Source organism: Canis lupus, chromosome 32, assembly GCF_048164855.1.
Source record: "Canis lupus baileyi chromosome 32, mCanLup2.hap1, whole genome shotgun sequence".
NCBI classification, from domain to species: Eukaryota; Metazoa; Chordata; class Mammalia; order Carnivora; family Canidae; genus Canis; species Canis lupus.
Genome location: NC_132869.1, coordinates 25,649,167 through 25,662,759, shown reverse-complemented (window position 1 = coordinate 25,662,759; position 13,593 = coordinate 25,649,167). Strand labels below are relative to the sequence as shown.

General features: G+C 34.1%; 1 protein-coding gene across 10 annotated transcripts in view; it reads right to left on the bottom strand.

The window, feature by feature from the left end:
* Positions 1-13,593, bottom strand: part of TCF12 (transcription factor 12) — a 373,993-nt gene that overhangs the window by 220,919 nt on the left and 139,481 nt on the right. For all 10 annotated transcript variants that reach the window (XM_072808763.1, XM_072808761.1, XM_072808764.1 and 7 more), the window contains exon 4: positions 4,060-4,133. In XM_072808763.1, the coding sequence (XP_072664864.1) occupies positions 4,060-4,133 (74 nt within the window). The remainder of the gene's footprint in view (positions 1-4,059; positions 4,134-13,593) is intronic.

Here is a 13,593-nt window from a genome sequence, read left to right as displayed (position 1 = left end):
GTTAATACATTCTGAAATACAATGAATTAAAGCCAACACACAGCACTAAGTACCACTGATTTAAGCACTTCACCTATATTTATCTCACTTAATCATAAAGTTACATGCATTTAAAATTCATGACAACCTTATAAAGTACTTATTATCCCATTTCACAAATGAATAAACTAAGGTACAATGAATTTGAGTAACTTGTCCAGAATCATACAGGCAGTAAGTAGCAGAGTTGGGATTAATGCCCCTGGCACTCTGGCTCCAGAAGCTGTGCTCCTGACCACTGCCTTTTAAAGAGGATGGAAAAAAAAATTTGGAACTAGAATAAATCATTAATACGGTAGTAAATAACAAAAATCATGGTATTCTCTGCCCTTTATACCTGGTGCAATGTCAAATATAGAAAACATTTGTTTATAGGAAAGGATAAAAACTAAGGGAAGGAGGAACTCCTTATATCTCCTGCTCTCATCTAAACTATCTGAGATCTTAATCACTCTTTTCAATCTCTGGTGCTTTAATCACCACTTTTCATATATTTCTGAAAATAAAAGTGTTATTCACATCATAATGATGCTGTTATTTTTTAATTGGTGTGTTTTGTTCTGCACAGGTAGGCAGCAGGTCAATGGTGCAGAAACCAGGACTCTACCAAAGGTGGAGAGGTTTGAGGGATATGTCACAAGTGCTCTTACTTCCTTATGATTTCTTATGAGTGCCTCAAACATGCTGTCTCATTTCCACATTTCTTAAAAATGCTGACCATGTCTACCATTTCTTCTATAACCACTATTAGATACAGCACTTATTTCTGTGTCTGCCTAACAAAAATTCTCTCTTGAATGATGCGCTATGGATAGTTCTGATAACTAGAAACTCAACGAATCACCTGAATACTGTGAGGCTACTTTTCTTTGTGGATTTGGGAAAAATAGGGCAGACAGGAGCTCTGCTGGAGTGACTTCTCCTACTCTGAGAAAACATGTATGAGACTATTTACACTGATGAGAGGTTTGTGGCCTCTTAACCATACAACTCCAGTAGAGCTCACTTACATATTAAGGTTACTAGAGCAGAAGGCTATCTTTGTTAGATTTAAAGTCAGTACCTGTTAGGCAAAAAGTATGCAAAGTAAACACTCCCCTTAAAAAGCTGTTAAATAGATACTAAGTTCAACCTACATGACTTGGTGTAGCCAATCTTGTACAGTAAAATGCATGGTTATAATACACTAATAGAGTAGTACTAATAGAGTTCATGTGCCAAATATGATTTTACAGTAATCCAAAAAATTATTCTTTCTCCCTTACAGTTTTAGTCGGGCAGGGAGGGAGGGAGAACAGCAACTCAGTTGAATCCAACTAAACTAGGAGCATATGCTTTATAACTCCACCAAACTACTCATTCTGTAGATTTATATACTTTTTATTGTGGCCTATTAAGTATTTTCAAGATTCACAAAAAGTAAAATAAAAAAATTTCCTATCAGCAATATAAAACCAAATTATTGTGGCCTATTAAGTATTTTCAAGATTTACAAAAAGTAAAATAAAAAAATTTCCTATCAGCAATATAAAACCAAATTATTTAAAAAATAACACAACTTGCTTGTGATGCAAATGTTATTATTTATACTGGTAAAGTCTAAATAAATTTCAATGACACTATTTCTACAAAAGTATCTATAATTTCATTATATTTTAAATTGGCTTGTTAATAATTTTATAAACAATGTGTCAAAATTGGTTTATAGCCAATATCAGTATTTACTTCTAAGTTTAAAAAACTCAAATGCTATTATACTCAGTAGAATAAAGTACTTTGGTAAACTGAAATTCTTATTAACAAAATTATATTCATCTGTACTTACAATAGTGAAAAACAGTCAACTTAGTAGATGGTGTTTAATAATAAACTCAAAAAGTTGATAAACTTTCTATAAATCAGTGTTGAGAGCAGCTTGAAAGATAACCATAAATGTCTTTCTCTGGTGAGAAGAGTTCAGGGAAGAATTAAATCGAAGTCATAATAAAAAAAATAACTTCTTAACTAGATAGCTAAACCATTCTAGGTTCAAAATCATGACTAGGGCGGAAGCAGCAAAGTTAGTGGAAGAGCGGATTTCAGTGAAAATAAAAATAAAGGGTAGTATTAAATCACGTTCTATCTGATCTCTCAGTAGACAGGTAAGAAAAAATATATATAACTTTTCACTGTACATAATATAGACTAAAAAAAATTAAGAGTGAAAAACAGCATTTCACATTGACCGATAGATCTAACAGCAAAAAAGAAAAGGAAGATTTACTGTGAAGCCCATCTCTAGGGGCAAACTTAATTTCAGAATCATGAAATATGTAAAAGTCTGGATACACTATTATGTTCTCTTCTCCTAGAAGAACACAGTAAGTTAAAAAAAAAAGTTTGAAAGGAAAGTAAACATAAGGTACAAAAGCATCACAATGTATTTTAAGAAATAATGTTATCACACAGTAACTCAAGACTTTGAAAAAAAATAATCCAATATTAGTAAGTAATATTTTGTTCTCCACTATGTAAAATCCATACTTCACAATCTAAACAGGAAATCTGGGACACCTGGGTGGCTCAGCGGTTGAGTGTCTGCCTTTGGCTTGGGGCGTGATCCCCGTCCCGGGATCGAGTCCCGCATCGGGCTCCCTGCATGGAGCCTGCCTTTCCCTCTGTCTGTGTCTCTGCCTCTCTCTGTGTCTCTCATGAATAAATAAAGAAAATCTCTTTTTTAAAAAATAAATAAACAGGAAATCTACCTTTTCTATTCACAATATTATTTAAAGAATCAAAAACTTTTAAAAGTGGAAGGAAATTTGGACATCAATCAGTTTAACTATCCCCATGGTAAAATAAGGTGTCCAAGATTTCACCACAGAGTTGATAAATCCAAGTCTTATGGTGCCCAAGACAGTGCTCTTTACATTACAAACCAGCTTTTTTCAGCACTGAGTACCTAAAGGAAAACACTAAAAACCATGTTTAATTGTCTCTCTGAATATCTTTTTGGGCTCTACATGACTAGTCTTTTTCTCCCAAAATTATATAAAATAAATTAAACATAGGCTACAGCCAAATATATAACAAACCACATATTTTAACTCTGTGTTTTTCAATGCAAAACAGCATAACCCATATGGAGACTATGAGCTCTAATCACATATTGCTTCCTTCCACTTACGCCAATTTGCTTCAAGGGTTGAGTATCCATAAATTTTTATGTCTATCTTCTACTGGTTAATTCTAAAGAAGTAAATAGTTCATTATTCATTCAAAGTATAACGTTTTTTGTTTTTTTGTTTTTTGTTTTAAGTATAACGTTTTTGAAAAGGTATCCCTTAACCTCACCAATTTACTGCAGAGTCTGAGAACATATAGTTTAATTTTACTGACAATTCTTTGGTCTAATTTTTAATCTTTCAGTCTCATTATTTTAAAGTTTTGGGGGATCTGTTTATTGCTAAAAAAAGGGCTCTTTTTGACCTTTCCCAGCGTAAAATGTTAGCTCAGTCCTATTTTCTAACTGCCAATCAAGAAATGTCATCTGTTATGTCTGTTTTGATATGCTTCCAAGAGACAGGGCTATAGAGTCCCTGATATAAACAGCTGATGACTACTAGAACAAGAATGGAAGAGGAAAGACTGGAAACTGATACTTGAAAGTCAGTGCCATCTCTCAAAGGTAATACAGGAAGAAAACAATACACAAAGAAAAATGGCAATGTATGAAGAATACTTAGTGAGGCATTCCAAACACTCCCAAGAGTATTGCAGGTAATCCAAGTGTAGAAATAACACCAAGAACACTTCTTTCATTGTAAGAGATAGAATAAACTCCCAAAGTATGGCAGTAAATTAAAATTTTTTAAAAAATTAAATCTACCATGAAGGTACTGCGTATTCTACAGTATTCCCATGTAAATATGTTAGTCTTCATATCTCTTAGGAATCAGAGCTCGTGTACAAAAAAATCTTACTTATTCTGCCAAATGACTTTATAGTTTTAATCAAGGACTGGCTGATGAATGAACTTACTCTAGATGAGTCATAAGAGGGGCTTGGTTGACCACTTGTTCCCCAAGATGTTGTACCTCCTCGTTCATCCATACCTAAGGAGAGAAGAAAGTGAAAGACATAAATCCAAAAGGCTACTATAATGGATTTGTTTTTATACAGTATAGCAGAGAGTACAATTCAGTAAGCGGTATTTGCATTTGTATGGAACTAGCTGTATATCAAATCTTGTCTCAGAAACCCGAAGAAAATAAGTTATCCCAGAAAGTCCTCATTACTGCTCCATACAGCACCCTATATATAATGAACAATTTCAAAACCACGTCTTTGGAGACTTTAAAGTAGGGTATAACCTAGGTCTCCTCATTTCTGTCTCCATCCACTGCTACTCCTTTTTTTTTTTTTTTTTTTAAAGATTTTATTTATTTGTTCATGACAGACACAGAGAGTGAGACAGGCAGAGACACAGGCAGAGGGAGGAGCAGGCTCCATTCAGGAAGCCTGATGTGGGACTCGATCCCAGGTCTCCAGGATCACACCCTGGGCTGCAGGAGGCGCTAAACCGCTGAGCCACCAGGGCTGCCCTCCACTGCTATTTCTAAGAGTAGATGAAACCCCCAACTTTCTATGGGTTAGTTCTATGTGCACAAAAATATGAATTTAGTTCTAATGGATAAGCCTTAGAAAATGACACCAAGTTGGGTGCATTGGTGGCCCAGTTAATTGTCTGCCTCTTGATTTGTGCTCAGGTCAGATCTCAGGGTTGTGAGATCAAGCCCTGCATTGGGCTCTGCATTGGGCATGGAGCCTGCTTAAGACTCTCTCTCTGTCCTTCCCCTGCCTCCTCTCTAAAAAAAAAAAAAAAAGAAAAGAAAAGAAAAAGAGAATTAAACAATTTGAACTGTTCAAGTTAATAAAATTGGTTTCTAATGTAAAATTGATTAGATGTTCTAAACTGAAGATACCAAACTAAATCAAACTATACCAAATCATATCAAATCAACGTTAGTTACATTAAAACTAATAAAAATGATGTGACAATTCATCCTAGTGAAATCTCTAAAATCTGATTCTAAATGAGATCTACTCTTATGAAACTTGCAAAGGATAACTCAAAATGAAAAAGGATTAACAAAAAAATCAATTCATTGTGCTCCTTAATGTATCATCTGTAGATCTGACTCCATTATTCTCACCTTCCAGTCAGTCCCTAGAAAAAGTGAAAAGAGCTGGAGACCTCTCAACCCAGGTATCTCTCCCTTTTCTGTTCTGAGGATCAGTCTTTTTTTTCCTTGACTTCTAACAGGATATCCCTTTCCCAACCCTTTCCAAGTTTTCTATGATGAAACACAAAAAACTGACTTTTTTCATTCTTGCATGAGAAAACTCTAGATGGTATAAAGACAACATTCTGCTAAGTTTACAACCCCTTTTTCTTTAAAAAAAAAAAAAAATTCCTTGAAGTCCTCTGTGACTTAGATGAGAATGTAGTCTGTAGTAGGTTAAATACACAAATTCTCCAACAACTAGCCACGATTCCCAAGCCTCTTGCACAGGGACAGAATTGCCAACTGAAGGGATAGGTGACAAACAGGGAAAGAAGAGTCAGCTTCCAAAGTAGAATCTACTAATCACTAATTCAGCTGGAAAACTTTAATTTTTTCTTTTTATGAGTCTGTACTTTCTACAGTAAGTGATATTTTTTAAAGTTTTTAAAAACACTGTAGAGAAAAGAGAAGTGCCTACTACAGAAAACACTCTAGGCACAATTCCAAGTGAACCAGAAACTTTGAAAACACAGAGATCATGAATAAAAATACACAAGTGTTTTGTTCATGCTTGGATAATTCTTACTAAAATTCTAGACTTAGGAAAGATTCTACAAGTTTGGGAAATATCACTAAAAATATACTTTGTTACCATCTCTCCAGTATCACTAGTTACCTGTGGGCTATCTTCCAAGCATTTGCTTTGTAATCAACACCTTAGAACAGCAGCCAGAATTCCTATAAGGCTCAATCCAAGACAAAGGCTGTTTATTATAAACCCCCACAAAATCTAGTAATAAAATACTATGTATGAAACTGCAAATAAATTTACGAAAAGTTTAATTTTTTGAAAATACTTTCCATTTGCAACTATTTTTCTATATAAGTTTAACATTTTTTTATACTACATAGCCCAAGTCAAATACAAACTTATATTGGCTACTGAAGGCAGAGACTCAAATTTTTTTTTTTTTAATGAGACACACACAGAGAGGGGCACAGACATAGGCAGAGGGAGAAGCAGGCTCCCCATAGAAACCTGATGTGGGACTCAGTCCCAGGACCCCAGGATCACGCCCCCTGAGCCAAAGGCAGACGCTCAAACACTAAGCCACCCAGGTGCCCCCATGTACACCCCTATTCTGTTGCATTATTTACAGCAGTCAAAAGGTGGAAGCAACTCAAGTATTCATTGACAGATGGATGGATAAACAAATGTGACATACACATACAACGGAATATTATTCAGCCTTAAAAATGAAGGAAATTCTTACACATGCTACAACTGGATGCTCCCAAAGACATTATGCTAAGTGAAATAAACCAGTCACAAAAAGGACAAATATTGTACAATTTTGTTTATATAAGGTGCCTAGAGTAGTCAAATCTATGGAGACAAAACATAGAATGGTGGGTCTGGGGAGAGATGGGGAATGACACTTTCAATGAAAGTTCAGAGCATAGAATAGAAACTTATTTTGATGATCCTATCCTAATGAAAATAAAAAGACCACAGTTTGTTTTATGACTCTGAACTATCTAATTATCAAATAAACAATAAATATGAGGTCTATGTATTATTTACATACATCTGTAAAAGAGAATACAAAAAGATGAGTGCCTTCAACAGAAAACATCATAGACAAGATTTTTAAAGATATATGAAATTCTGTGAAAACACATACTCATTTTTCATCAAGTGACACTAATTAGTTCCATGGCATAAAAGAAAAGCAAAGATTTAATGAATTGAATGAGATGGTAATTAATTAAGCCAATATCTAAAGAGTATGACATATCAATGATACTAGACATGGCAAGGGCAGGGGGCAATGTTCAAAGGATGCTACAGACTAATAAGGATCTGGCTAGGTTTTAAACTCAGAGCTCTATAGTTTTATTGTTAACATATCCAGACTGAGTAGAAGGTCGTGGCTGGCACTGACAAAGGCAAGAGTCATCTTTCAGCATCAATGACTCCTTTCTGTTGAAGACAATGGTTGTACAAACAAAAGTATGACAGGAATAATAAACTTTCCAAAGTTCAACCATAAGACCAAGGTAAGCAGAAAAAAAGAAATCATACACAGGAAATAAACTTAAAAGACCAAAATTTATACAAATTGATAAAAAACCTAAGTAACTATTTACCGACAAGAAAAACAATATAGTTGCAATACAGTGATCAGGGGGAAAATATTAAGATACATCTGTACCATCACTGCCATGTATTTTATTTCCTTCCCATTTCTAGTCTATGCATTCCAATGTCAATAATTTTAGAGAAGCTAATTCCTTGATGGATAGATTAAAATGGTAGATGTAAGAGAAAATCTAATAATCGCTAAGTGGTAAAAACACTTTGAGTCTTGTTTAACTCTCTAATAAATTATTCTATTTCTATTCAACAAGATTAAAAGGGGGTTAATCAATAATTTAATATAGAGATTTAAATGACCCTTTTCTTCTTTAATATTTTATATACAGATACTCTTAAGTACATGCTCTTTTATTTGGAACCAATTAAATAAAGTCCAATATATATTTTGATTCCATAGGTCCAGTTTTAAAAAGTATATATACTATTTTTAATATTTTCCAGTAAAGAACATTAAATTTTTATGTAAAAAAAATCAATGATTTGTAAATTCAATTAAACAATTTGCTACCTTCTCACTTAATAGAAAAAGTAACTAAAAATAAGACAAGAATCACTACATACACAGCCCCTTAAGAGGCTAGGACTCTGAAGGAGGAATAAGAGATAAAAAGTTTTTGAGGTGTCAGAGAGCAAAATTATTGGAGAAGCAAGTAAACTTCTTGGTAAAGCCTGACAGATGTCAATATTCACTTTTCTATGAAGTACTCAAAAATTAGTCTATCTGCTTCCTCTCTGATGCTACTATCTTTAGTTTCTGACCAGAAGTGTAAACTATCTCACAACTTCTATCCTATCTCTTTTCTTTTATTCTCCTAGTACAGAGTCTTTTAGATATCTCTAAGTTTTTAACCACTAGGAAAAACTGGAAACAGACTTTGGTTGGGGAGGGGAATGATTTTTCTATACCCTAAACACCTGGGGTTTTTTTCTCCCACATAAACCCAAAATAGTACAGAGTTTGTGTACACAAAGCATTACTCATGGTTTGATGAAACTCAGGAAAGACTTGCCTGGAGGTAAAAGGGATGAATGAGGAGAAAAGCTGCTGACCATTCCTTTTCCTTTTTCTTTTTCATTGTTACCAATGACTCTGCCACCTGAGACTAAGTAAAGTGCAAACAGGTCTGGAATTGGGCAAATATCTGAAATATTTGTTTCAGGTAATAGTAGGCCATCTTGAGCAGAGAAGGAATAAAGGAAAAAGGGGGACAATACAAAGAATGGGGTGAAGACTGGTTAGGATATTTTTGCAGTAAAGCTGGTAAGAAAAACAAGACACTACAACCACTCTGCTTGGTACCTATCCTTATAAAAAAGGAACATACATAAAGTTGGAACACACATACACACACACACACACACACACACACTCCTCCTTTAGGAGCACTGAAATCAAGTTTTTTATCCTAGCAAGTAAAATGTACTTCACAAATATCAAATTCCAAGGACTGTTATAAATAAGGCAAAGATAATATATTCTGCAGGATTGCCGTCTGCTAAAAGGTGATTCAATAAATGATTTGATGAAATAAATCGTATTAGAGATGGCTATGTCAGATAATCAAAGCTATGAATTTGTCTCTTCAATAGTTTCTCTACTCAATTTTATTTGTGGAGTAATGATATTTGTTTAGATAACACTCCAAGGCTGCAATCAATTGTAAAATAATATACAAGTAAATCCACCACCATTTTTATTGTATGATTTTAGATACTTGTGAAATAATCTACCAATGTGTTTTTCCAGGAATTTATTGTGAAACAGCATCAGTTAGAATAGCAAATATTTTGTTGTTATATTAAACATTAATGAAAACAAGTAAAATAAAAAAGCTATGATAATATTAAAATTCTAAGTGAATTTAAGAGAAGACATGGTGCCCCTAATGTGACAGACTTAACAATGATTACAACAGTTTTAAACTTATTTAAAAAATTGAGATACTGTATAATGAACAGTCAAATAAAATCATCTAATTCTTTTAAAAGTATATAAAAAATAAAAACAGTAAGAAGAATAAAAGTAAGCATAGGTCATTTTTTAAAATTCAATTACAATTTCTGTTTGGTATTATTAAGAACAAAAATTCACAAGAAGGGATATTCTAGGGCCAAATATATTAGAGTAAGGTAGTAAACACATGGCTAATTCCAAGAAAATGGCTAATTTTGAAAATAACTTTCGAACAGTTATTCTGCTATGTTATTAGCATAGCATCTATATTAGCATCATTCTATATAAATACCGTGTAAAGATACTGTGTAAATACCATGTAAAGATACACTCTATATAAATACCGTGTAAACATTACAGTAATTTAAACAGAATAGAGGATCCAAAGAAAATGGCAAGTCTACCTTTTTACAAAAGATAGATAACTGCCTGAAGGCCAGGAATTGAAACTAAATTCCAGGGGGCAAGCAAGGTATGTTGTACCATACTAGGAGCTATCTGGTATCTTGTTTCCCCTGCTTTGTGAAAGTAGACTATTCCTATGAAACGTCTTATGAAAAGACTTTTGTAACTTGAAATGGCAAAAAGCAAAGAAGTAATTACCATTTGTAAAAGCAAAAATCCTCTTCCAATTTCTTTCAGTTACCAAAAACAGGTACAAATATAGGTCTTTGGTAAAAGCAAGTGGCATAAAGTGAACTTCTGGATAGCAGAAGATACCTGTACTCCTTTCTCCAATATAAATACTAAAAGCCTTGTATCTAAACAGCATTGCCAGTTATTTTGCTCTTTAGAGGCACTAAAGACAGTCAACTCGTAAAAACAGGCTTGACTGTCTCTTTCAGACTCTGAATGAGTCTCAGCAAAAAAGTCTCTCAATGTACAATCCTATTAGATTGACTTTATACATTTCTAAAATCTGTGATTATTTTTAACATGATCATCTTAGCCCAAGCCATCAGCCATCATCTCTGACCCATATTACTGTAATAGCCTCCTGAAGAGTACTCCTTCTTCTAGCCCTTCTACAATCTGTATTCTTTACATAACAACTAGAATGACCTTTTAAAAACAAATCACATCAATCCTATGCACAAAACCTACCATCAGTTTCCATCTCATTCAAAATTGAATTGGTCTACAATGTTTTTACAGGTTCTGTCTGCAACCTCTCTGACTTTATCTCCTACCAATCATTCTCTTGGATCAATCTATTTCAACAACATGACCCCCTGCTTTTGCTCAAATACACCAAACACGCCCCTTTCTTGGGGCCCTTCCATTTGTTCTTTCTTCTTCATAAAATGCTCCCCATATCTCAATGGTCTTTCCCTTAATTTCCTCCAGGTCTCTATTCAAATGTCATCCTTTTGTCATCCATTGTCTGCCTTTTACCAACAGATTGAAAAATCCTTGAAAATAGGGATGAAGTTTATTTTGTTCACTGTTAAATATTTGGTACTGAAAACAGTAAGTAGGTACTAATAAATATTTATGGAAGAATGCATGTATAAAGTAGAATAAAATCAGTTTAATAAAAGTGAGGCAGAAACTGGTTCCTTATTTGTTAGCTTATCATTTCTTTTTTAGACAATAATCAAAACCAATATTCTAAATGACTATACTTTTTTGAAAATTCTATGAGAAGCAGTGAGATTGCAAGTGACTCTATAAGCTAAACAACTAATTACTCCCAAAGAGCAAAAATTATTAACAACTTTTAAAGAAACTTAAATCCTCACTAGGATTGGTAGCTAAACCAACACAGCCCTTAGAGACCATTAACTGTGAAATGACCTCTTCACATGCCCTAAGAAAAATCACTTTGTAGTCATTATAATATAGTAGACTGCTAGAGAAGGAATTTTAAATATAAAATGTTCCCAAAAGATTCATATACTCAGCATGATGTTGGGATATTTACAAGTGTGGTTAGAAATGTAATGAATCTCTTGAATTTGTAACACCTTTCTTTCTTATTTCCTTAATCACTCTTCACATTAATTTCTACCTCATCAATACCTCAACTACCACACTCGTTCCCTTCATGTATACAGTGCTCTGGTTCAGATACTATGTATTGCTTGTTCATCTATTTTATTTCCATTTCAATCCACACTTAATGTTGCCAGTACATTACCTTGTCATAAACACAAGTTGGATCAGATCCATTCACTCCACAAATAGTGATCCTCTGCTGCTTCAGGAATAATATTCATACTCCTGAGTGTGGCATTCTTCCAGGTGGTCTCAAGCTACCTTTTCATCTTCAGTACTTACAGTATCTCTTCAAAAACTCAATGCTTCCACCCTCATCCGGACATTAATCACTCCCTAAACATACCAAATTCATATTCTACCCCTACTGTTCCCTAGCCCCAGAATATCCACCTTCATCTAATTCCCAACTTATTAAACTTCTAATTTTGATTCAGCCTAAGATCAAATGCCCTCCCCCTCTGAGAAGTGTTCTCCATTAACTAAGTCTAAATTAACTACACTTTTTTTTTTTTTAAGATTTTATTTATTCATGAGAGACACAGTGAGAGAGAGAGAGGCAGAGACACAGGCAGAGGGAGAAGCAGGCTCCATGCAGGGAACCTGATGTGGGACTCGATCTCAGGACTCCAGGATCACGCCCTGGGCTGAAGGCAGGCGCTAAACCGCTGAGCCACCCAGGGATCACTTCTTGAGAAGTTTATTTGCACTTATTCTGTCGTAAACTCTGTTGGTTGTGTTCATTTGCATTGTACAAATAAAACTTTATGGTAGGGAGCATACTTTGTTCATCTCTATGTTCTTCTGGTACCTAGCAGAAGTGTCATATTCTGCATTCAAATGTTTATTGAATGATTAAGAACATATTAAACTAGGGCATTCATATAACTGTCTGTCATAAGAATTCAACAACCACGGATGGGTTAAAAAGATCCAAAATAGAAAAGTTAATGTCTAGCAATCTAAGTAGATCAAGAATTAGTAAAATAATAATTATTTTTTAAACAAAGTATTATTTTAAAAAGCAGATTGCAAATATGTTAGAGGAAATCTTAAAAGTGACCTACTATGCTCAGCTTCCAAAACAATGCCGTAAGCACCCACAGAGAGCTTCTATAAATTCTGGGGGAAAATACAAATATAAAACAACTACTTAAAGCTCTGGACAATGAACAAAACCAGGCTGATTTTCGATGAGAATATAAACTTGGAAAAAATGACTAGAATAAGTGACTTTCTCATTCTTAAAGCTTTATTCTGCACATAAGCAGTAGCCACAACAGGCAGGAACTAGAGTTCCAATGAAAAACGGTCTTTCTAGCTTGAAGAAAAAGAGGGCAGAGCGAAGACAGCCATGTAATGACAAAATCCCCAAAAGAAGAGATACATAAAAGAGCAGTATCAAATTTTTGGTATATCTCTGCACCAGTCGTGGCAGAGCCCTGAAGCACATATTCACAGGGCAGGCTAAGGCAGTCTGTATCTGAGGCTAAAAAGATCGAACTGAGATTTGAGCAGGTGCCAACCTCAGGCAACAGACTGCACTTTAAGTCTAATCCAATTAATGGTCACTAAAACAAAAAAATCCAAACTCTTTGGAGGAACAAGGAAAGAAAACAAAATTTCCACAAAAATAACATTCACGATATTCTGAATACAATCCTAAATTCCTTCATAATGAAATATGACCCAATCTCAAAAGAAAAGATAATCAAGGGAGATCAACCTCAGATGGCCCAGATTTGAGATTTTCAGATAAGGACATTAAAGTAGATACTGTAACCAGGCTTAATGAAGTAAAGGACATATGCTCAAAATGAAAGAAAAGACAGAAAATCTAACAGGTAAAAAAGAATACAGAAGATAACAGATATAAGTCTTAGAAATAAAAATTAAAGTATCTAAAATCTTAAAAAAAAAAAAAATGTCCAGAATGTGTATAAAGTAAGAATGGTGATGACAGAGAAAAGGGCAAATTTGATGACTGCTCAATAGAAATAATTCAATTTGATAAAAACAGGAAAAAATATTGAAAATCAACAGGACCTTAGAAACCTAAGGGAAGATATTAAAAAGTTTAACATAGGCATAAATGGCAGAATAAAGAAAATAGGAAAAAAATGTTAAGGAATAATGGCCCCAAATTCCACAAATGTGGTAAGAGACATAGACAT